The sequence below is a fragment of the Xenopus tropicalis genome, chromosome 6 (assembly GCF_000004195.4).
Source record: "Xenopus tropicalis strain Nigerian chromosome 6, UCB_Xtro_10.0, whole genome shotgun sequence".
Classification (NCBI taxonomy): domain Eukaryota; kingdom Metazoa; phylum Chordata; class Amphibia; order Anura; family Pipidae; genus Xenopus; species Xenopus tropicalis.
In genome coordinates, this window is record NC_030682.2 from 64,114,298 (window position 1) to 64,140,258 (window position 25,961).

At 39.2% G+C, this 25,961-nt stretch overlaps 1 protein-coding gene across 6 annotated transcripts in view; it reads right to left on the reverse strand.

Annotated features, from left to right (window-relative positions):
- Positions 1-25,747, reverse strand: part of septin7 (septin 7) — a 69,956-nt gene extending 44,209 nt beyond the window's left edge. For 2 of the 6 annotated variants that reach the window (XM_004915343.4, XM_002939413.5), the window contains exons 1-3: positions 25,615-25,747; positions 5,796-5,800; positions 4,704-4,806 (exon numbers count right to left, since the gene is read on the reverse strand). In XM_004915343.4, coding sequence (XP_004915400.1) covers positions 4,704-4,806; positions 5,796-5,800; positions 25,615-25,618 — 112 coding nt within the window. In that variant the 5' untranslated portion in view covers positions 25,619-25,747. Of the gene's footprint in view, positions 1-4,703; positions 4,807-5,795; positions 5,801-17,405; positions 17,408-18,738; positions 18,782-19,580; positions 19,586-25,230; positions 25,233-25,614 lie in introns of those variants that run through there. The other 4 variants (XM_031903517.1, XM_031903516.1, XM_031903518.1 and 1 more) reach the window with 3 other exon arrangements.
- Positions 25,748-25,961: the final 214 nt, after the last annotated feature.

The following is a 25,961-nucleotide window of genomic DNA, read 5'->3' on the forward strand; positions in this document are numbered from 1 at the left end:
AGGGCAATATTAACCACCGACAGTCTAGTGAATAAAAAATATATAGGGGACATGCACAGAGAGCGCCCATACTAAGGAGCTGATTTCCTAAAGGTAGATAAAATGAGCACTATTTATAGCATGTGTTAAAAATTTTATCGCTTCTTATTTTTTTGCAACTTAACGCTCAATTCACTAAAAGGACACATCATAATTAAGAAGCAATGTTCTTTGCGTTATTTAACTCACGATGAGCGTTTTTCTTGTGTTATTTCCCGCTGCCCGCGATATATTTCGCTGCGTGCCATATTAGCGCATGGTTTTATGCACATAACCATTACTTTTGGAAAACTACTGTTCTGAAAATGATCATTTCCCTGAAAACTGGAGGATGCATCACTATAGGGCCAACACATACTTGAAAAAAATCCCACTGCAAAGTCCCATGTGTTGTGTTGCCAAAAGCTCACGAACCACAATTTTCTTTAAGTACCGCCTGCCTTAAGTAGGTGTTAATCTTCGCACAGACTAATGCGATATTTAGTGCGTTTAACGCTTCATATGTTTTTGTTAATCATGCGTTAGTATTATTTCTATGCGAGAGTTACCGCAATGCGAGGTAAATAACACATGCAAAATTACTTTATCAGGAATCAGGACTTATTTATCGCATGCTTTTTAATGGAAAAATGCATGCAATAAGCATTATCGACCTTTAGTGAATCGGCCCCTAAGTGTGATAAAAGACGCACTTAAGGAGAACCGCATCAGCGGCTAAAGCAGCCCTGTGGAAACTTGTGTGACACTGATACAATAGTATGAAACAAGTATTACAATATTCACATAACATACAATGTTACATGTATGGTCCCCTAATCCTGACCAATATCCATGTACTGTCAGTCTGGGGATCTGACAAACACTGAGCATGCCCACAAAGATTATGGAATGAATGCAACAGTTATTTCAACAGCTGCCAAAATCTAGCTACTTCTGCAGAAGATACAGTAAACCACACTTATGTTCCTTGTGGCATCGATTTCTTTTTTTAACAATTCAATTTTATTGAACACAGTAAATGTAATAGCAGTATGTGTAGTATAATGATGAACACACAGGTACATAGTATTGACAGGATGCATAGATAAGTATTTCCAAGATTACAGCATATATATTTAAAGATATTCTATATTAATTACTCTTGGAGGCATTCGCTACCTGTCGAAAACAATCATGCCTTGTGCGTCTCCTGCAGTTTACAGTAGTTAACATTGTAAACCCAACTGGGAAATAGAGGGTGGGGGAGAGGGAAATGGTTAATTACCAGATATGTGTTGGTTACAGTGTCAAGGAAATTGTGTGTGGTTTGTTTTGCTAAATAAACTGTGTATAATGAAATGCTCCTTGCCAGAGTGTTGTCTTTTTATCTTATTTATTCCCTTTTGCCGTAGAAGGGGCAATAGTAAAAGAGGTATTTGGGCGTTAGGGTTGCTACCGCATTACACAGTATTAACCCAGGGGTCAGACACCTTTTCAAATTTATCAGGGCATGTGGCATCAGTTTCTAGTTATCAAACAATACATATACACCTCAAAATGGGGACATTAGCCAAATCTTCCATTTAATTTTTTAAATAAACAGAATAAACACAGGTTTTCTTGTTCAAATGAAAAGTGTACATTCTAGTTAACTGATCTTTCTAATTTCATTGTGGTAATATAAAGTAAGAATAACATGAAAGAACAAAGCTAACTGTATTACAAGGGCAAGGCTTATAGTGCCTGTAATGCATCAGCTGCTGCCAGGAAACAAAGCATTCCACTGTAAATCATCCAGAAAACAAGATGTTATAGAAACAATAAAAACAATTGCATGATTATATGCAAACCTGGGGGGGGGGGGGGAGGATATATATATATATATATATATATATATATATATATATTATATTTATTACACTATATACACACACGCCCCCATAAGAGACGGCCGTAAGCACCCGTTCCACAAGAAACACAAAACCCCGGAAGAGGTAGTCTTCAACCTGAGTGCACACACTCTCTTCTCTCACCCGGAGCAAAAACTCTTATCCTTATCTTGAATTTAACAGTGACTAATTCAACTCTTACCACCACCACCTACAGTAAAGACACTGATCCTAACACACTACTACATTATACCTCCTGCCATCCACCACATACCCTACCGAGCATCCCATTCTCCCAGATGGTCAGAATGGTTAGAAACAACTCTGACCCCTTGCTACAGAGAGGCTAAATTCGAGAGACTTTGATACTAGCATGATAAAAGCTGGGACACTCACAAAGGACCAGGTTCTGCAGAAGAGTGGTAAATCAGACCAGCAGCCAGGTGATAAGAGACTGATTTTCAATACTACCTTCACTCCAGATAAGAAACTGTTAATCAATGTTATCCATTATCATTGGTCTGTCTTAAGGTGGCCATACACGCACCGATAATATCGTACGAAACCTCGTTTCGTACGATATTCGGTGCGTGTATGGTATGTCGGCGAGTCGACCGATATCGCAGGAAGCTGCTGATATCGGCCGACTCGCCGATCGGACCAGTTGGAAAATTTTGATCGGGTGCCATAGAAGGCACCTGATCAAAATCTCCCTTCAGAGCTGAATCGGCAGAAGGAGGTAGAAATCCTATTGTTTCTACCTCCTTACCTGCCGATTCAGCCCTGAATGGTGTGTGGCACATCTGACGATGTTTCGTGCGACCGATGGTCGCACGAAACATCGTCAGATCGCCACGTGTATGGCCAGCTTTAGAGAAGGATCGTACACTCCCTCCAATCTTTGGAACGTCCCCGTAGATAGCTTATATAAGAGGTAGGAGCCTTTGTGACCTTTTAGTCAAAACGGACCCCAGCCAGTGCAACCAGTCTACTGTAAAATCTCTAATACTTGGCTTCCCTCTACTAAACTGGGCTGCTACAAATGCCCCAACTGTGCCACCTGTAGCTCATTAATAACTGGACCTTCTTTAAAACATCCCCTTGCGAGTCTACGTTGCATGGTCATTGACTTTGTACCCCACCCAGTTCGTGGTGGCGACCATGAGAGACTACTTTTACAACGCAAATTTAAATGGATGCAGAGACTGAACACTGTTAGCCATATGGTCTGAATGAACTGGTATCTTACTTCTTACTCCTCTTTTTATTTGAAATAACTGGTAGTGCAACTATGTTTTTGCTAGTAACTTTGTATTTACCAATTTATTATTATGTTACCATTCATGCTTGTTGGTTACTGATGCGGTCCCTCTCCACCTAGTCAACTCAACAAGGTGTGCCAAGAATTGTAGTTAAGCAATATAGGGAAGGCACAAGAGTGACATTTACTGAAATTAGATATCAACTAGATGTCATCTAGTATCTAAATGGTTCTTTTGAGGGATGAGGATTATATCAAATATGTGCATGTGTAAAACTCTACTGCCCCTAACCCAGTCACCTGAAAGACTATATTTGTTATCCAAAAAGTTTTCATGGATTGCTTCTTTCTCTCTCGCATCTTTGTGGTGGCACCCACCATCTTGGATAGTGTATACATGTACATCTCTTGCCCCTTCTAAAACTGATAAAAGTCTTAGAATTTTGAGTATGCACAGGGGCTGTGTGTGGATTAGTGTACATGCTCCACACCCAGGGCAGAGGAGAGGAATCTCTGACAATCCCTGCTTAAAATAGACAGAAGGATTGCACTGGAGTATCTGAACTATGCAAGTCAACTGGTATATTTTGAGATCACTTGAAAGGGATTGCACTATTATGATAATATTAATAAGTAATGTTTTGCAGTACACTATTAGAAAATTACAAAGGTAAAGGTAAACTGTCCGTTTTAACTCATTCATCTGTTAATTCCTTTGGAGTTTGTCAAATAATTTATTTTTAGAACAATTCATATTACAGGAAGATTTTTCACTATATCTATTTATAGGAACAGAGCAGTGAGCAATATTTTCAACTTCTCTTTTCTGTCTTGTTTCTAAAGCCTTTCTTTACTACCAATTTATTAGCAGATGTGAAAAAGGAAAGGAATGCATTAAAGAGACCATTTGACAAACCATATGGATATCAGTTTGCTAGCAATATTACAATACAAAAGTGTGATATTCCCCTTAACGTCACTGATTTAACAGCATTTTCAATAAGAGCAGAATACAATCGGCTATGTAGAAAAAAAAAGCAAATGTGGAGTGAAGTAGATTTCTGTTTCTATAATTTAAAAGATTCAACCAATGAAGTACTAGAATATACTGAAAGGATTTTTCCAGCTGCATTATATTGGACTTTAGTATATGAACTTTGAGAGGAACTTAACTCATATATGGGGCCAAATGGTATTTTAGGAATGGCTTTATTATTTATATAGCATTTTCATCATCATCTACTGCAGCACTGTATAGAGTAAGAGGATACAAATACAAGACCTAGTTCACATATACAAATATTTCATCAGAACTGATTGGTTACAACTGCATATTGTTAGAGACAACAGGGGGAGGGAATATTATTTATTTTCTAGTTTTATATAGCACACATTTCTGCAGGACTTTACAGAGATTACATTTTATTACACTTTACAGACACAATCTAAAAGGAGAGCAAGGTAATGAAAGCCAAAGTAAAGGGATCTCATAAAAATGTATCTCTTAAAGTGACAAGAAATTTCATATTTCTTACCTACTACCATAAGCGTGAACTCAAACCCCCTCTTCACAGATTTTCTGTACACTTGGTTTGGGAGGTTGGCAAACCCGACATAGCCTTCAAGATTCTTCTGTTGCTGCAGTTGACAGGCAAAAATTAGAATATGTAAATAGAAGGCAAATTCACAAATGATAAGATACACAGATGACTTCTGAAAGGAAGGTAACAGTAATGTTTCTTGATACTTTTACTTATAGATGTAAAACAAGCATGCTTAGAATATTTAAACCTTTTTAATTTTAACAATGGATTATAGCCCCCAGCTAATCGTGTGACTAGAGTGAGTGTGAATACTATTCTAAATTAAGGGATCTCTGGGGGGGGTCAACAAATTCCCTTGGCACTAGATTCACTAGACCTGTACATACACAGTTTGGCGCAGTAGTATGACCACTAGGGTCAGATTTAGGACCCTAAATGTTTCTATGTGATCATGTGTGGTGTCTTTTTTAAACATTTCAATGCACGGGAAAGCATGTGTTAAACAGAGGCCATTCAATTCTATAATGAGTTCAGCGATTGGCCGATCGCTGTGTCAGTGTTATTGAGTCCTGCCCAGTTTTGCTTATAAGGGAAACTGGCCATCCCTTCCGAAAACCAGGCTGTCCAGGTCAAAACCGGACAGGTGGCAACCCTACTGTAGCTACTTGCTATTAGTGATACAAGTATAGGACCCATTATCCAGAATGCTCAGAACCAAGGGTGTTCCGGATAAGGGGTCTTTCCGTAATTTGGATCTTCATGCCTTAAGTCTATTAAAAATCAGTAAAACATTAAACTCAATAGGCTTATTTTGCATCCAGTAAGGATTAATTATATCTTAGTTTGGATCAAATACAAAGCACTGTTTTATTGTTATTGAAAAAAAGGAAATCAATTTTAAAAATCTGAATTATTTTATTAAAATGGAGTCCATGGGAGACAGGCTTTCCGTAATTTGGAGCTTTCTGGATATCGGGTTTCCAGATAATGGATCCCATACCTGTATTGTTAAATTAACATTACATCTTATACTGGGTCATGCACAAAAATATGTTTTGCTGTCTAAATATAAGTGCTACTTACAGCTACTTTGTAAATAATGCATTTTCAGCATTTGCAGTATCCACGTGGTCACAAACAGATGTCCAGCAGTTGAAGTATACGTGAGGGATGGGGGTAAAAAAAAAAAAAAAAAGTTAGTTACTTCTAATCATAGTTGATAAGTATTTATTAATAAGCCATTAATATTAGCCATGGAGGCAACCCTCAGTCTCACCAACTCAAAGTCCAAATGAGAGATGCAAAGAGAGGGTACTCCCTGCAAACTTGTAAATGTCACAAAACATTTAGTAGTCATTTAACTACTCTGCTATATTAAATCAGTTGCACACTATACTAAACTAATGAAATTAAAAAATAAAATTACAGCTGTAATGCATGGCTGCCATGCATAAAAAGACACAATTTCATGTAGACCTAAAGGCAAGTTGTGGCAAATTTATTACTAAATACAAACATGCAGTTTAAGAAAAGTTTTCTTTGAAGACCACCACAATGGATTTAACATACAAATGAAAATTAAATCAGCATCATTATCTATAAATACTATAAAAAAATGTGTTTTGCGGAAAGAAATATTACCCAATAATATAAACAATTAACATCGCCCTAATACTTTCGGAGCCCACAAAACATGATGCAAAATTGAATGATGCTTTATTACATGCAGCAAGGGACACATTAAAGATTTTTGCTTCTGGCAATGAATAACCTTTTTAAACAAAGCTGGACAACAACGATTTTTTTGTTCATTGTTGTAAGTAAATTTGAAAATCTATATTTTCCAAAGAAAGGCGGGCACCACTGAGTGTCAAGCAAAGAGATTAGGAAAAGCCACATGCTCAGATATTTAAGAATAATGAAATTAAGATTGTAAAAACATTATGCTCTGTTTCTTTCTGAACTTTTTCTTTTTTGAGACTGCATTGACCATGTCTTGTGACACAGTACAATAAGGTGGCCAAGTGGTTATCTCTACTGCAGTGCTGGGAGTTTCATTCTGACCAAGGCACTATCTGCAAAGAGTTTACATGTCGTCTGCCTGCATAATCAATCACTAAATCAGGGACATTTTATATCCATGAGCCACATTCAAAAGGAAAAAGTTTTGGAGAGCAACACAAGCATGAAAAAATTTCCTGGAGGTGCCAATAAGAGCTATAATTGGCTATTTGATAGTCCCTATGTTGACTGGAAGCCTACAGAATGCTCTGTTTGGCAATTACATTAGGTTTTCATTCAATCGAAGCTTGCCTCCTAACCAGAAATTCAAAAAAATGACCACCTGCTTTGAGGCCACTGGGAGCAAAATCCAAAGGGTTAGTGAGCAACAGCTTTAAGTAACATAAGAGAAAGTTGCTTAGAATTATTCAATCATTTTTTGGACAGAGTTCCACTATTAACTGACAAAACACAAACTTTATGTACACAGAGATGTGGCATTTACAGCAATAAATAGAGATCAGCTACCACAAAAAGCTAATGCAAACCGTATAACTTCCTACTAGATGACATGACACATTTAGTAAATGAATGGCAGCCAGCCTTGAGGTACTGACTGTAATTAAATTGGTTTATCTGGCATACGGTTTCACACATGGGCAAGCATCTAATTGTCTTAAGGTGGCCACACACATGGCGATTTGCGATCTTTCGTGCGACCATCGGATAAGGAGGTAGAAACAATAGGATTTCTACCTCCTGCTGCCGATTCAGTGCTGAAGGCAGATTTTGGTCAGGCGCCTTCTATGGCGCCCGATCAAAATCTTTTAACTGGCCCAATCGGCGAGTCGACCGATATCAGCAGGTTCCTGCAATATCGGTCGACTCGCCGACTTGCCATACACGCAACAAATATCGTACAAAATGAGGTTTCGTACAATATTATCGGTGCATGTATGGCCAGCTTTAGAGTGGTGGTGCAAGGTGCCACTTGTAATTCTCCATGGGCGACTCTATTTCACCAGTAATTGTAGTGCAGTATGTGACCTCCCTTCAACCCAAGATTGTCTGTGCAGAGCTATTTGCAGCACGGCCCACTGATATCAACAGAAAGTGAAAAGCAGTAACCTCTGAATAACTCTACTAGCAGATATAAAGAAGTATAATAAACACACTTAGTACACTACATAGCCTAGTCAATGCAAAATTAAATTACCATATGATCCACAAAAATGAAAAAGAAAAAAAAAAAAAGAAAATCTATAGCAGCAAACACGAAAAAAGTGCATATAGCAACCCGGCAAATTATAAGAGAACAAACCCTTCGTAATTACTGGGACCTCCTCCCCTGCCCCCAAACAGCATCATTTAGAATCCCATGAAGGCAATGGTTTCAAATTTTGTTCTGTAAAGTAGAGAAATGACACAGATTTGGCGAGTGATACCTCGTGCAGTTTCAGGTCCCCTTCTCAACATACAAATGGCCAAATAAGAGGATTATATTTGCCATCTTTACATCATAGAGCGTAACTTAAGCCTGGAAGATAAGGCCACCACTGGTTTTCTCTGCATGCATTTTGGAGAGAAGCCAATGTTCTCCCATCTGCTCTGCACTGACAAACACAGAATCAGCCTGGAAGGTGCACATGGAGCAGATTTTTTTTTGACAAAATACCGATGTACATCCCTGTGTGCCTCTAGCATTATGATGGCCATACGGAAGCAGATTTAAAGGAGACATTTTATATAAAGTTTATGTTTAGTAATAATATTCATCCTCCCTCAAAATGTGAAATGATGCAGAAAGAAAGATGTTTTGAAAGCATTTTACCTCCTAAAACTGCCATTATATGAGAGCTGCATAGACAACCTCTCAAGTCAGAAGCCAGAGCAAAATTAAAGATGGGACTGTCACTTCAGTCTCCCACAGGAAGTGGTCATAGCACTGACTGACAGGCTTTACTCAACAGTAGCAGGGAAAACCCCTCCCAGTTTCCTCCTAATGTGTCTCTCCGCTTGTGCTGCTGCCAGGGAGGGGAGAGAAGAGTGAGCAGAGCAGGAAGGGGCTGCCTATGACATTGCAAAGCCCCGCCCACCCTATCACTGCACTTTAATTAAGTAGCTCTGCTGTGTTAGTGAAGTCTATCAGGGCCAGTGGCTCAGAGCTACATACTGAAGAGTCTAAACCAGAAGCTTGCAAAAGGTCTGGGTAGAGCACAGTTTTCAAGCAATTATGGACATATTTGAACCCAAAGGTATTAAAATAAAAGCACTTCTATTTTACATGGTTTAGTGCATTGTAAAAATGTATGGTATGTATCCCCTTTAAGCTTCCAATTCCAGTTGTTTAGGCCAATTCAGCAGTTTATGTGCCCATGTGTGTGGCCCCTCAATTGGACCACCCCGATCGATATTGGGAGACTTCGCCAAACAAGTTATGGTTTTACATTTTAGCCGGTGGGATGGCATTTCGGGGAGATTTGCCACAGCCCTTACAGTTATATAGTAATATATAAATAAGCTGCTGTGTGGGGGTAGCCATCCAAAGCAGAAGAGTGTCAGGTTATATAGCAAATAAACTCTGTAGAATATAAAGGTGTTATTTGAAACAGGGGCATTTAGCCCTATTTCAATTGCCTCCTTTGATAGAAAGTTAATTTATATGAACTATAGTATAGTTTATATAGTATTTATACATATAAACTGAGCAAACAAATCCATTTTACCAGTGCATTTTATTTTCATTACTTTAAAACACTTCTTTTGATGCAACAGTGAGTTTTAGCATTCTTGAGGGAGGGGGGAGCAGGAGAGGGGAGAGAGGAGAGAGCTGCGTGTCTTTGGCACAGGAAAACAGATGCAACAAATCTTTTGGCAGAGAACTCAGTGCGGTGTTACTGTGAGTGCATATGGCTGTATTTACATACACCTTTTTGATAAAGCTTACTTAGTTTTTACCTATCCTTCTCTTTTAACTGTTGCATTCCCCTGCAGCAGAAAGCATGGACATCCACAGCAGGGAAAGCAGGACCAAATGTCCATAGCCCTAAGGGCTCTGGCACACAGGGAGATGTAAGTCGCCGGTGGTATGGCACACGCGGCGGCGCGATTTTGCGCAAATCGCCGAAGTTGCCTCGCGTGGCTTTTTCTCCGATTTGCACGAAATCGCGCCGCCGCGTCTGCCATCCCACCGGCGACTTACATTTTCTCCGGTGGGATGGCAGGGGAAGGCAACTCGGGGAGATTAGTCGCCCGCGAACAGGGAGTTGTGTCGCGGGCGACTTATCTCCCGTGTGCCAGAGCCCTAAGGCTGTGTCAGACAAGGCTTTTTCTAACCAAACTCATGAGGCACAAACTGTGCCTCATGACTTCAATAACACCTGCTTGTCACTGTGTATACAGTGTTCAGAATGGAATGTGGTTCAGAAATGCAAACATTATTTCATGCTGAAATCTGCCCAACGTAGTTTCAATGGTCAGAGCCCTTTGTATTCTTTGTAGAATTGCCCTCATCTTAAACAAAGGTGTAAACATATAGGTGTATACAGACTCTTTAATGTTTAGATAAATCTTTAGATTACCCAATGTAAACTTTAGTTAAGTCATTTGGTATAAAGAAGAAAAACACATTTTGCTATAATGGAAAATTTAATGCACAAATGCTGCCACTAGCTCAAACAACATTATTAACAACAACAAACAAAAAACTCAAAACATCGATTTGAGTGTAGAGCTAAAAACGTAGCTACCCAGAACTACATTTCAATTTTGCACTACAGGAAATTCTGTGGCGAGCCAAAATTATCATGACAAGAAGCCTTTCCGCCAAAAAACAGGTTTCTTTACTTGCAGATCTTTTTAGATGGATATGTCTAGTTCTTTGTTTGAATAGTCCACATGCATAGAACAAATTATTATTGTATCCAGAATTTAAATCTATAGTCCACTAGTCACAGAACACACCAAGAATTGTATACAAAATAAGAATACAAGCTTACTTAAAAAAATAATGTGGGTTATTAAAAGGAGAAAACAATGCAACACGTTTATTATGAAGATCAGAGTCAAACTGGTCAATTAAATGTTCATGTATTAAAATGTGAAGCTACCTAGTGTTTATGCAAATACAGAAAAGCTCAAGCTGACTCTTTAATATATAGTACTTTTTAATTACAAAAAAAAAAAAAGCCCCTGCAGATTAGCATATGGGACAGGGTATGAAGACAAACCAAATGCTGCTAACCTGGATGGATTTTTTTTTTACTATTCCTCTGCATACGATTTCACATAAGGGCTGTAAGTCTTAATAATGGGGGGGGATTTTAATTACCCGGACAGTGACTGGAGAAATAATTTTGCCAACAATCAAAGAACTTAACCCTACCTTATGAATTTATAGGCATATTCATTTTAGGGTTTAGTCACCCTTTAAATAAAAGTGGACCCAATACAGAACCCTGCAGCACCCCACTAAGAACCCTTCTGAAGGAAGAGATTGCACCGTTGACAACTATTCTCTGTACAATCCTTTAGCCAGTTTCCTATCCATATACAAACATAATAAGATCAACAGACTTTAGTTTAGAAAGCAGTCATTTATGGGACACTCTTTGGCAAAATCCAAAATTAGCATATCTACTGCAAACCCACTGTCCAACTTCTTACTATCCTCATCAAAAAGTAATCAAATGTGTCACCTATCTTTCATAAATACATTTCTGATAACTTATATACTATGCAGTCCAATAAATTCCATTTGGCATCCTTGCAGGGGGATCTGGACAAACTGGTGGATTGGGCAGCTAAGTAAAGGGGACCGTACAATAAAAACTCTGAAACATTATACACCAGTAGGTCCTATCAAAGAATATGTGGGCATTCATTCAAATAAGAGAAAAGGAAGTTCCATCTTAAGATGAAAGCAGAGAGCTGTGAAGCAGTGGAACTCTCTTCCCAACGCTGTTAAACTGGCAGATACATTAAAATGTTTTAAGAGGGGGCTGAATTCCTTTTCAGAAGGTGAGAAAATACAAAGTTACTCAAATTAACTTAGTACACAGCTGATCTAGGGACTGGTTCACCTGCTTGCTTGGGAGTCAGGAAGGAATGTTTTTTCCTCTCTGATGAAAATTAGAAAGGTTTCAGGGGTTTTTTTTCACTCTTTCTTTTGAATCAACTAGGAGTTATTCAGGTTTCACAAAAAGACAAAATTTTATGGATGTGTAATAAAATATTGGCAATCAATAGCAGACATGAGTCGCTAATGTGGTAATTTTGAGCATAGGCAAGGAAATCTCTTATAAAGTGACCTCCAGCACTTGTGATGCAGCTTGTAGCATTTTTAATCAGGAAATCTAAGGGCTCTGGCACACGGGGAGATTAGTCGCCAGTGACAAATCTCCCTGTTCGCGGGCGACTAATCTCCACGAGTTGCCATCACCTGCCATCCCACCGGGAAATCGCCGAAAAAGCCTCGCGAGGCAACCTCGGCGATCTGTCGAAATCGCGCCGCCGCATGTGCCATCCCACTGGCGACTTACATTTTCGCCGGTGGGATGGCAGGTGATGGCAACTCAGGGAGATTAGTCGCCCGCGAACAGGGAGTTTTGTCGCGGGCGACTAATCTCCCTGTGTGCCAGAGCCCTAAAGGTACAGATTGGACAGCACTGTAGAATGGCTGGCACTTTATTATTGTCATTATTTTTAAAGTACAGATAGCAACAGATGGAGGGACTTCAGTCTGTCCCCTCCCCCCCCCCCCCCCCAAAAAAAAAAATTACAACACATAACAGTGTTTCCGTTTAGATTAAAAAAATACCAGTAATATTTAATTACACTGTGGTGTTAACACTAACCACCTATGTGTACACAACACTTTTTTTAATCCTGACTTTTAAGGTAGGGTTACCAGACCACTTGATACTTCTTGAAATGCAAAGCCACACCGATTGCATTTAAATTATATTGCAATCAGTGCAACCTTTTCAGACATGTCCCTGAATTTTCAAATGATCTGGAAACCCTATTCTAAGGACCATGGCCCACGGGGAGATTACTCACCCACGGTTAATCTCAGCTACCACGGGTAACTAATCTACCTGAAACGCCTTTCTGCCACCAATAAAATAAATTGCTGGTGGGAAGGCATATGTGTTGCTTCATTTTCCAAAGTTGCACAAAGTTACCTGTGCGAGAAAACTTAACGTGACTACGAAAAACAGAAGCGTATTCCTTTTTACCGGCATTTCATGGAGATTAATTGCCCACAGTATCAGAGATATAACTGAGGGCGACTAATCTCCCCGTGGGCCATAGCCTAACTATTTATTGCTGGAATTTCAAAGAATGGGTTAAGCCAATTTATCCTTTTAAACTTATCTGAAGTCGAGGTATACCGATATATTTAAATTTTACTAAAGCATGTGATCCTGTACTAAAAAAAACTAATTAGGACATTAATGTAGACCACTGGCACAAATATAGCCCTGCCTATACAGAAACTCCAAATTTGAAGTTGCAAAGTATTTTTCTGGACCGTGGCTTACAGAACATTACTAAGATGAACTGACCTGCAAAAATATGGTTAACGTTGATTAGACCCAGTGCAAAGCAGGTTGTTAAGCTGTATCAGAGAAAACAGTTGCCAATATACAGAATAAATTGGTGCTACATGGCTGAGGATAAACCTAGTCTGCTCCAGCTTTAAAAAGTAAGGTATCCGGATTGCTGATGATGATATTTAGCTATAAAGTTAATGAATAGGAAACTTAGGAGTCCTTGTCTACAAGCAGCAGCACCCAAGGCCTGGCATTATCACCCAGAAATGTTCTGCTCTCAAAGTTAAATAATTCTGTGATGCACATTGTTTTGACAGCCACTACAGATGTGTGCCACAGCCCTAAAGCAAGAGGACTCATAACAAGCAGCCAAACAGCAGCCCTTTTTGTTACTTCCTTGTCTAGTGTGAAGCTCTGCGCCCTTTTTTATTTCTGAGAACTCCTCCTCTCTCTATGAAGACCTCAAAGAGGTGCCTATGAGCATGCTCACTGCCTCTGCTCCAATTAAATCAATTGGGCATGTGAAGTAGGCACCTTTTTGAGATCATCATAGTCAGAGTGAGAATAAGTGCTCAGAAAGAAAAATGGGGTAGAGCTTCACACTTGACAAGGAAGTAACTAAAAGAACTGCTGTTCAGCTGCTTGTTATAGAGCAGTAATCCCTAACAAGTGGCTCATAAGCAACATGTTGTTTACCAACCCCTTTGATGTTGCTCGCAGTGGCCTAAAAACAGGTGCTTATTTTTGAATTTCTGACTTGGTGGTAAGTTTTTGAGGCATAAAGACAATGGGGCACATTTACTAATCCACGAATCTGAATGGGAAAAATTCGGATTGGAAACAAACATTTTGCGTGTTTTTGTATTTTTTGCGATTTTTTTTTGTCGCCGTTACGACTTTTTCGTAAATTGTCGCGTCTTTTTCGTAGCAGTTACGACTTGCACGAATTGGCGCGACTTTTTCGTAGCCGTTACGATTTGCTCGTATATTGCCGCAACTTTTTCGTATTGAGCGCTTGTAAACGGCGGCCAAACCTTTCAGACTTTGCATGATTTTGGAAGCCTCCCATAGGACTCAATGGCACTCTGCAGCTCCAACCTGGCCCAAGGAAAGTCACGATACTGAAGCTTGAATGAATCCGAAACTTTCGTACTCGGCGCAACGGCTACGAAAAAGTCGCGACAATTCACGCAAATCGTAACGCTACGAAAAAGTCACAAAATACCGATCATTACGAAAAAAACACATTCTGACGCTTTTCGGACGTTCGTGGATTAGTAAATGTGCCCCTATGTGTACTTCCAGAGCCTCCTGTAGGCTGCCAGTCCGTGCTGGGCTACCATATACCCAATAACAGCCTTTATCAGTCACCCCCTAACATGCTTGTGTTGCTCCCCACCTTGTTTATATTTAAATGTTGCTTACAGTTAAAAAGGCTTGGGGACCCCTGTTATAGAGAAACAATATAATCTGCATGCAGGGAGAAAGGTATGTTATTCTGGGGGCTGTAGAGTAATTTTAGTGATTTTAAAAAAAAAAAATATATATATATATATATTATTCTTTAAGCCTAACAAATAAGCTATGTAGAATACAATAGGTTTGTTTCTTAGAAGATATACAGAGGTGAAATGTCATTCGTGGCTGCTAAAAACAATCCCACAACCATTACATAACTGACAACAGACTATTTAATCCATATGTCCCCTAATTGAGGGAGTGACATGAATGGTTTTCATCAATCACTGCACACAATTCAGCCACAAAAATGCACATTTAAGCATTTTGCGGCCAAAAGCAGCATATTTACCATTAGAGTAGTCCTGAATACATGGTATAAAAAAAGAATTATGGTATAAAGTACCATCTATTGTAAAGTAAAAAGATGTTAGAACAATTGCTAGATCATAAAGGGTAACCTAAGCACAAAGCCTGAAAACTATTGCTTTAATAATAAATAGACATTCATTGCCACTGAACCTCTACCCGCTAAACATACCGCGTTAAGCATATTTGAGTATATCTAATCCAATCCAAGCATACCTAATACAATGTATTAATATTTCACATCTAAACCTATATCTAACAAGCATTAATGTAATTAAAAAGGAAACAAGCTTCTGTTATAGATGGTATTATGACTAAAATTCTAGTCTGTATTTATTTATAAAAAGCCAACATATTCAGCAGCTCTGTACAATAAGGATGAAGACACATAGAGCTACTAGTAGCAGCTACTTGTCATGGCTACTAAAATTGACAATGCTTATCATTTACTGATAATTGTCTCTACATGTGTTTTTGCAGAGGCAGTTCTCAGTATTGTCTACGGCAGAGGATTTTCTGGAGTTTAGTAGCCATAAAAAAGTAGCTGCTACTAGTAGCTCAGTGTCTTCACCCTAAATAAAAGTATACCATGAACATACAGATAAGACCAAACATTGAACGTAGTAGGCATGTTTTTCAATTTCATTGAGTGTACTATGTATGCATAAATGGCCAAGGTTCTTTTTCTCTTAATGTACCACCAAGTTGCCCCCAGCCCACTTAACTATCACCTCCAAGACTCAACATGGCAGAGTTGCCTGGAAGTGAAGAGGCAGCATTGAAAAATTACACTAGGTTGGAGGTGGTACAATCCTACCTTAGGCTAGGGTAGAAAAAGGGACCCTGTGGCTCTTCATTTCTAATTATACTGACATTGATCTTTATAGCAGCATGTCAGTATCAATTTAAATTGATGACCAGCAATAAAGTACTTGCTGTAGTGTTTTTTCTTTTTTTGAATAAATGCTTGTCACATGGTTAATTTTAAATGTGGACATCTGGTAAAACAAGCTCTTATTGTTTCACCCACACAAAGAGATCACTTAATTCTAAACTCATTGCAATGCCTATGTAGAATCATTCTATGAATTCCTAAACAGAATAAAAAAAAAAAGTTAAAATAGTCAAAACTGATGTATTTTTTTAAGTAATAAGACACTGACTTGTCTGTGGGACTAAGCAACAGTTCTAGTAGATAAAAAGCTAAAGACGGAAAGTTATAGGTTGGAAAGACCAAGTTGCTAAAACCATCTTGGTGACGTGGTATAGCACAAGACCACTTATTCACGTCAACAAAAATACAAGTATGTAATCTGTTACCTGGAAACCCATTATCCAGAAGGTTTTGAATTTTGAAACTGCCATCTCCTATAGACTTCATTTTAATCAAATCAGATTTTGAAAACCGATTTCCTTCTCTGAATTAATAAGTAGTATCTTGTCTTAATCCTAAAATATAATAAATCCTTGGTGTCAAAACAATCCTATTGGGTTATTTAAATGTTTTTTAGTAGAATTAAGGTATGACGGTCCAAATTCCAGAAAGATTTCTTCTTATTTGAAAACCCAAGTCTTATACATTTATATAACTGTACAAGCAAACTCAATGCCTCCCTCTATATACCTTTTTTCCCCCACATATTAGGTTTCAGTTAGCATGTTAAATGAAAACCGTCTTCATATAATTACCTATTTTTACAACACCATGTCTGGTGGCCATACTTGGGTAGATGACAGATACTTCTCTGTCTGAGTTAATAGCCTATCAGCCCATGTATGGGTCAATAAACCAATATGGAAAAGAACCATATCAACACGCTGATGTGTTTTTTTTTTCCCCTACGGGTCTCCAGAGTCACTCCATTACAGGGGCCTAGGGATTGGACCCAGTAAGTTGATGGTCAAATCAAGTAAAGATCCACTTGATTAGTGACCTTGCCAAACAGCATATTGCATAGTGTATGTAGTTGGCCATACACGCAGTGAAGTAAGGTTGACAGACAGGTGGATCTTTGTAAAAATGTATTTAATTAAAGTGTTAATCCCACTGTATAATGAATATAAACCCCTCCTTATTCTACTGGAAAGCCAGGAGTGTTGACTGATTCAGCTTTTTTCAGGGATAACAAACTCCTTTGAAAATTTCCTTAATCACATATTACTACTTCCCACATAAACACATGAGAAATGTTGGGCCTAAGATAGATACTGGCAATGACAAGTAAGCACTGCAGAATGTTCCTGTTTGTCACTGGAAGTGTCTGCCTTAGACACAACACTTCCCATGCTATTTCATGGGAATGGTCACAGCTGATTAAGGATGTTTATACTACTGTGGTACTCACAAGAAACATAGCTGTGTTTAAATTGCTCGGTGGGCTACAGTAAGAAGCTGGGAAAAGGGGGGGGGTTGTTTATACAAACATCATTCACCCGAAATAGATACTAACATATTTAGTTTAAAATAAACATGCACCCAAATTTGAATGGCTTAAAATTTTAAATTTTTGCTTTTAAAATTCTTTCTTTCAAGTGTTTTACAACAAACATGAGGGTCTTTTCCACTAAAATGAAAGTTGTGACTAGTGCCTAATGCGATCCAAAATTACACTTGCTCCATTGTGCATGTATACTGAAGAAAAGATGTGTCCTGTGCATACTAAAAATGTAAAAGAACTGCGCTACAATGTTGATGTGTTCCTCTCCCAAAAATGGGCAATGTATCCATTTGATTTGGTGGCCAAATTAAGCAAAGATGCAACTGTTTAGCAATCTTATTTTTGAGCGTATGGCCAGCTTTAGTTAAAATAATTGTACAACCCTGGTGGAGAGAGATACTTACACTCAAATAAAATATACCACCAATTCCAAAGCCAAAGCATGGTGTGCAGTGGCATACAAATAAAAGCAGAATGTTAGTTTTAGAAATTTGCAGCTATTTTGTAATCCTGAAAATAAGTTGCTAATCAAACAGCATGGATATCATTAATCAGAAATTTCACAGATCAGCAGTGATCAGGTAATTTCACTTCCAATAAAAAGAAAATATTTAGTTTTTTCACTTTAGGTATTACATCAACTGAAAATGTTATGGTATGGTATTATTCCTGTTTTGACATGTTTAGCAGGCTCTCTAAAGCCTTGGTGGTTTTAAAACAGGTTTGTACTGTAATTTTATTTACAGTACAAAATAGAAATAACTAATGCTAAACTATTTTTAAGGGTGGCTGTAAAATAAAGAGTAAAATTAACCTGTATTGCAAGCTTGTACAGCATATGACATTTTCATGAGAACCATGAAGTATGGAGAAGTACCATATGCCCAATATTATTCTCTGTTTAACTTTCAGTGCAATTTTCATGAATTGCACTGGGGTAAGAAAGCAAAAGAATTTGTTTAATAAACTGCATAACAAAAAAATCTTATTAATGCAATTATTATTTGTCACCAAATAAAGCATTTATCAATAAGTAACCAAAAACAGTAAAATTTAGTGTACATGACTAAGATATAAAGTAATACACAATTGCAGACCTTCCCATATAAAGAAAACTACACTATCCACTTAGAAGCAAACAAAATATTAGCATTTACTCAAAACATCTAAAGAATGACTAAGCTGAAAGAGAAACTGTTTTACCTTTTAAACTCAGTTCTTCCATCTCCATTTCCATGCAGCCCTCTTTACCTGCCTTCTCGGCACAATCATAGCTATCTGTTCCCCAAAACATAAATACAATAACTGATTGCCTCTGCAGAATACACATGGAGGCATCTCCTTAACAGCACAGGAGGAGTTTCTTTTGCATTGCCACCCCTAAAAAAAGACTTCCTTTTAAGTAAGTCTGTAATCTCTATGTTCTAGCCAGAGCTGACGCTTTATAGATTTAATGCTATTTTTGGCATTTTTTAACCCTAATGAGCTTACTGCACCAAAACAAAAACTTGTTTTCTTCATACTAGTTTATAACACTTAAAGTGGAAGTACACTGCCTAGTTCAACATAGGTTCAAGAAAAGGGCTTCTGTGTGGCTCTTTAACAAATTTTGGTTTGGAAACAGGAGTTCCTATTTAATTAGTTTAAATGAACTAGTTTACTACAATTCACTCTTGATTGTTTGTAATAGGCTACTAGACATAATGATAATATTTGCCTGTGCTACTACATAAATCCTATTGTTTCTACCTCCTTATCTGCCGTTTCAGCCCTGAAGGTTAGTGGCGGATTTAACTATCTTTAAAGATTGCAAATCACCACAGTGGCTTGCAAAAGTATTCGGCCCCCTTGAACTTTTCGAAATGGAACGAAAATCATACATGATTCCAAACATTTTTTACAAATAAATAACTGCAAAGTGGGGTGTGCGTAATTATTCAGCCCCCTTTGGTCTGAGTGCAGTCAGTTGCCCATAGACATTGCCTGATGAGTGCTAATGACTAAATAGAGTGCACTTGTGTGTAATCTAATGTCAGTACAAATACAGCTGCTCTGTGACAGCATCAGAGGTTGTCTTAGAGGCCCATGGTGACTCTGGACGAGCTGCAGAGATCTACAGCTCAGGTGGGGGAATCTGTCCATAGGACAACTATTAGTCGTGCACTGCACAAAGTTGGCCTTTATGGAAGAGTGGCAAGAAGAAAGCCATTGTTAACAGAAAACCATAAGAAGTCCCGTTTGCAGTTTGCCACAAGCCATGTGGGGGACACAGCAAACATGTGGAAGAAGGTGCTCTGGTCAGATGAGACCAAAATGGAACTTTCTGGCCAATATGCAAAACGCTATGTGTGGCGGAAAACTAACACTGCACATCACTCTGAACACACCATCCCCACTGTCACATATGGTGGTGGCAGCATCATGCTCTGGGGGTGCTTCTCTTCAGCAGGGACAGGGAAGCTGGTCAGAGTTGATGGGAAGATGGATGGAGCCAAATACAGGGCAATCTTGGAAGAAAACCTCTTGGAGTCTGCAAAAGACTTGAGACTGGGGAGGAGGTTCACCTTCCAGCAGGACAACGACCCTAAACATAAAGCCAGGGCAACAATGGAATGGTTTAAAACAAAACATATCCATGTGTTAGAATAGCCCAGTCAAAGTCCAGATCTAAATCCAATGGAGAATCTGTGGCAAGATCTGAAAACTGCTGTTCATCTAATCTGACTGAGCTGGAGCTGTTTTGCAAAGAAGAATGGGCAAGGATTTCAGTCTCTAGATGTGCAAAGCTTGTAGAGACATACCCTAAAAGACTGGCAGCTGGAATTGCAGCAAAAGGTGGTTCTACAAAGTATTGACTCAGGGGGCTGAATAATTACGCACACCCCACTTTGCAGTTATTTATTTGTAAAAAATGTTTGGAATCATGTATGATTTTCGTTCCAATTCTCACATGTACACAACTTTGTATTGGTCTTTCACGTGGAATTCCAATAAAATTGATTCATTTTTATGGCTGTAATGTGACAAAATGTGGAAAAGTTCAAGGGGACCGAATACTTTTGCAAGCCACTGTATGTGGCCACCTTTAGGGCTCTGGCACACGGGGAGATTAGTCGCCCGCGACAAAACTCCCTGTTCGCGGGCGACTAATCTCCCCGAGTTGCCATCACCTGCCATCCCACCGGCGAAAATGTAAGTCACCGGTGGGATGGCACATGCGGCGGCGCGATTTCGGGAAATCGCTGAAAAAGCCTTGCGAGGCAGCCGCTGCCATCCCACCAGTGACTTACATTTTCGCCGGTGGGATGGCAGGTGATGGCAACTTGGGGAGTTCAGTCGCCCGCGAACAGGGAGTTTTGTCGCGGGCGACTAATCTCCCCGTGTGCCAGAGCCCTTAAGGTGGCCATACAAGGGTCAATTCTAGCTGCCGATACCGGTCCCTTAGACCGATTCGGCAGCTAATCGGCCCGTGTAGGGGAACTAATGACGGTCCTGCCTGACCAATATCTGGCCCAGATATCGTTCGGGCAGGTTAAAACATTTAGTCGGATCGGGGACCGCATCGGCTCATTGATGCGGTCCCCGATCAGACTTTGCCTATACTCGTCGTTATAATTTGATGGGCCAAACGACCGAATTTGCCTGGATTTTCCGGATATCACCCACCCGTAGGTGGGGGATATCAGAAGAAGATCCTTTTGATTGGCAATCTGGCGGTGTATGGCCACCTTAAACCAACACTTCTTCCAGTTCACTACCTGTGCAGAATCCTACAAACCACAGAGTTTGAATTTCAGGATACTAAATTTCTTTTCTGAAACCTCAGCTAGTTGATACCTACTTTTCCTCCCAGTAGAATTTCCACACAACAGATGAACGGTACTTATTCAGAAGGCCTGGTGTATTAAAACAATTATTTTGTGTACCTTAACATGGGGGTGTTCCATGGCAATAAGTCTGGAAAATAAAAGCATATAATGCTAATATTCCACCACTTCATAATGTGTGGGTAGATTGCATTTTCACAAGTACCAGGGTATTGACACCCCTTTGCAGTTCAGAGAAAATAGTAAATTACAACATGTAACAAAAGGTAGAAAAACAAATAGTTTTCAGTGTGGTACTTAGTTTAAGTTTTGCCAGACAACCTTCATCTCACAATTATACCAAGTTCCACAAGCAAATAAAATAGGTTTTGTTAGTTATTTAACAGTGCATATGAAGATTAAACATTTTACTGTAACAAAATCCACCTAGTTATAACTCCAAAACATTAGCACTAATAAAATAAGACAGTATCTGTCTGCAGTTTAATTGCAATTCTATTTGCAGTTTCAATAACTGTTCTCGACATCAGACAGCCTAATCAACACCCAACTGCTGAAATTAGTTGCAGCTAACAAGTCAGATGTGCAAATAATGGCTGTGACACCAAAAAAGTAGCAGTTGTGCAAATAAGCAACATTTATGTCAAAATAATAGCCCATCAAAAAAAATGTTTGACTTTTGCATTGGGGGCTTCATCTGCAAACAGGACACAACAGTCACAGACTTAACCTGGCAATGAGCAAGTATCACTTTAAGCAAGAAAGACCAAGTATGCATAATGGTTGCAGCTCACATGGTTTACAGAACAGTCTTGCTGACTTCCTTTTTGAAACCAAACCACTGTTAACATTAGCTAAATTGTAGTCTGTCTCATATAAAATGCTTTAGAAATTAAAACAAGCAATGATTTGTATCTGTAGACCCCAGCTGAGCGAGTTTTCAGTATCATTGTTAAAGGAACAGTAACACCAAAAAATGAAAGAGCTTTAAAGTAATAAAAATATAATGCACTGTTGCCCTGCGCCGGTAAAACTGGTGTCTTTGCTACAGTAACACTACTATAATTTATATAATAAGCTGCTGTGTAGCCACGGGGGCAGCCATTCAAGCTGGAAAAAAGGAGAAAAGGCACAGGTTAAGGTGGCCATACACGGGCCGACTATAGCTGCCGATATCGGTCCCTTGGACCGATTCGGCAGCTAATCGGCCCGTGTATGGGGAGAGCAGATCGGCCTGGCCGACCGATATCTGGCCTGAAATTGGCCAGATCTCGATCGGCCAGGTTAGAAAATCTGGTCGGATCGGGGACCGCATCGGCTCGTTGATGCGGTCCCCGATCCGACTGCCCCATTGCCGCCCACATAATCCGATCGTCTGGCCCCAGGGCCAAACGATCGGATTATTATTTTTTTTACCTAAATGGTCCCCGATATCGCCCACCCGTAGGTGGGGATATCGGGGGAAGATCCGCTCGCTTGGCGACATCGCCAAGCGAGCGGATCTGCTCGTGTATGGCCAGCTTTACATAGCAGCTAACAGATAAGTTCTGTAGAATACAATAGTGTTTCCTCTGTTATCTGCTAAGTAACCTGTGCCTTTTCTCCTTTGAATGGCTGCCCCCATGGCTACACAGCAGCTTATTTATATAAATTATAGTAGACTTTCTGAAGTAAACACACAACTTTTACAAGTGCAGGGCAGCAGCACATTATATTTTAGTTACTTTTATACACTTTCATTTTTTGGTGTTACTGTTCCTTTAAGAAAACTCTTCAGTACTGGGTAAACACACAGCATCCCTATGGCACTACTTAGATAAAGCCATAATGATATATAATTAAACATCCAGGTCAGCTATAGGTAAAAAGAGTTCAGTATCTGATCACTTTATTTAGTGAGAAACTGAATACAAACAGTGCCAGGTGAACCAGACCTAACCTGGCTTTAACCCTTGGTTACCAAGGTCCATCTGCCATCATTGGGTGTTTCAACTGCACACAGCATTCACTAGTAAAACAGTGACAGAAAGTTCTCCACCTCATGGGAGAGGCATGCCAGGGGCCTTACAGTTAGAATATGACCTCTTGAGGCTACACAATGGTGAGATTTAGCCTCTGAACGATGGTCTTCCAAATAAATACAATTAATTAATCCAACCAATTTTACAAACATACAAGTTTCCTACCATGCAAAATAAGTTAAATTCTATGCAACACTAATCAATGCATGCAACCTTTAGTGATTTTTAAGATTTTATTATGTTGCCACTATAATTTCAAAATCTGCATCTGATATGGGCAGCTTTCAATCACAAATTCAACTTGCCAAGTTAAAGGAACAGTAACACCAAAAAATGAAAGTGTTTTAAAGTAATTAAAATATAATGTACAGTTGCCCTGTGCTGGTAAAACTGGTAAGTTTGCAACAGAAACGCTATTATAGTTTATATAAATGAGCTGCTATGTTAACACAGGGGCAGCCATTGAAGCTGGGAAAAAGGAGAAAAGGTACAGGCACATAGCAGATAACAGATAAGCTTTGTAGAATATAATGGGGTTTTATCTGTTATCTGCTAAGTAACCTGTGTATTTTCTCCTGTAAGGGCTCTGGTACACGGGGAGATTAGTCGCCCGCGGCAAAACTCCCTGCTCGCGGGCGACTAATCGCCGGTGGGATGGCAGGGGGAAGGCAACTCGGGGAGATTAGTCGCCCGCGAGCAGGGAGTTTTGCCGCGGGCGACTAATCTCCCCGTGTACCAGAGCCCTAAATGGCTGCCCCTATGGCTACACAGAAGCTTTAATATATAAACTATAGTAGTCTTTCTAAGGAAAGCACACCAGCTGTAACAGTACAGGGCAGCATTACATTATATAGTAATTACTTTTATACACTTTCATTTTTTGGTGTTACTGTCCCTTTAAAATAAAAGCACATGAAGGCTGAAATGTGAAGGCTTTTCAATAGTAATTGTGGCAAGATAATGAGTTACATGGTTCTCAACCCAACCAAAATGTAAACATCATTAATGACATATATAAAAGCCAATAACATGCGAGAACATGAAGCATATTTATATTTCAATGGATACTGATGTACTTCCATTAGTAACTACATCAGTGTTAATCATCAATGGTAAGCATTTTTTGCAATACTGAGAATACAGCATGATTCAAATAAAGAAAAGTGGGTTAACATACTATCCAGGTGCTAAGCAGAGGAATAGAGAGGTGTAGAGAGGTGATTAACACACACCTTTTAAAAAAGGCTCAAATAAATAAGCACGGACAGTGCGCGGTCCCCATTAAAATGTAGGTTAAAGTATAAGTTACCAATAAATTAACATTTTTATTGCGTATATTAAAATCTTGGCATAGAAAAGTTTTGTAATAACAAAAAAAGCCTTGAGATTCCTATGACAAATTCTTTGAAGTGGCAATGGTGGGGGAGTCTGTTAATCACCTCCCTATTCCTGTTTAGTAAGCATTCTTTGCTCTTGCACATATGTACTACCCCAAGTAAGAGACCCAGTCACCCACAACCAAACTTTTTTCTTACACTGCATTTAATAATTAACAAATTTATGCATTATACTACATAAAGACGACCATCTACCTTTGCAGATTCTGAAATATTAGACATCCATGACAATTTAAAATTGACTATTTCACACCAGATATAGTGACAAAGAACATGCCCACACCCAAAACATATACAACCAAACTTGTCAAAACCCCGTGCTGCTCATCCCACAATTTATCTTTCAAGTAACCACTCCAAAATGAAGATCAACATAGGAGATATCAACTTTGCTGGTGAATTTAAACTCCAAAAGTTACAGCAGATCGCAGAGAATAGGAGTTCAGCAACAGCTGTGAAGTTCTGGGTAACCCGAAACGTTCAACCAGCGAAAAATCCGTACAAAGATTTTGAACAAAAGTATAATTGGTATTATCACAAATAACCCGTTGTGTTATACCATTTATTAGCACTAAAATCGTTTTATACAAGCCACACATATATTTTTTAACTATCAATGCTTTTCCCAAAATACGGCCCAACGGTGATCCCGCTCCTCTTAGTCCCCTCCCTTCCCTCTTCCAGCGGGGCCTCCTCTTCATTCCATCATGTCTTTCCCTTTCATCATGCACAACAAAGGCCCTAGCTGTAGCCCGTCCTTACAATATCAAGGTTGCCAAACCTTGCTGTATCACCATAAAAAGATAAATATGAGATATTAGAGAAAATACTAACCCATGGTTCGAACAGTGCTGTAGAGTCTGTGCCTCGCCTTGCGCGCCTCTATACTCTCTGACACAGCCCCGGGACGTTCCTCTACGTGTTACGTAGGCGAATGGCAAGGAAGCTGAAGCGACTGCCCACACACTGACGTTCAACAGGATTACGCGAATGCGCACTAGTATCTGACATTGCTATATTTGTGAGGGCTCCTTACTGAATATTCTTCCGCCAGTACTTTGTGTACGTAGAGCAAGGCTGTCCTTCGTGTTTTGACATCCGTATATGGAGATAAAACATGGATGCCGCTATCGTTGTTTCTGCCTTCATTCTGACGTATAGTGGGGATGATTGGTGATAAA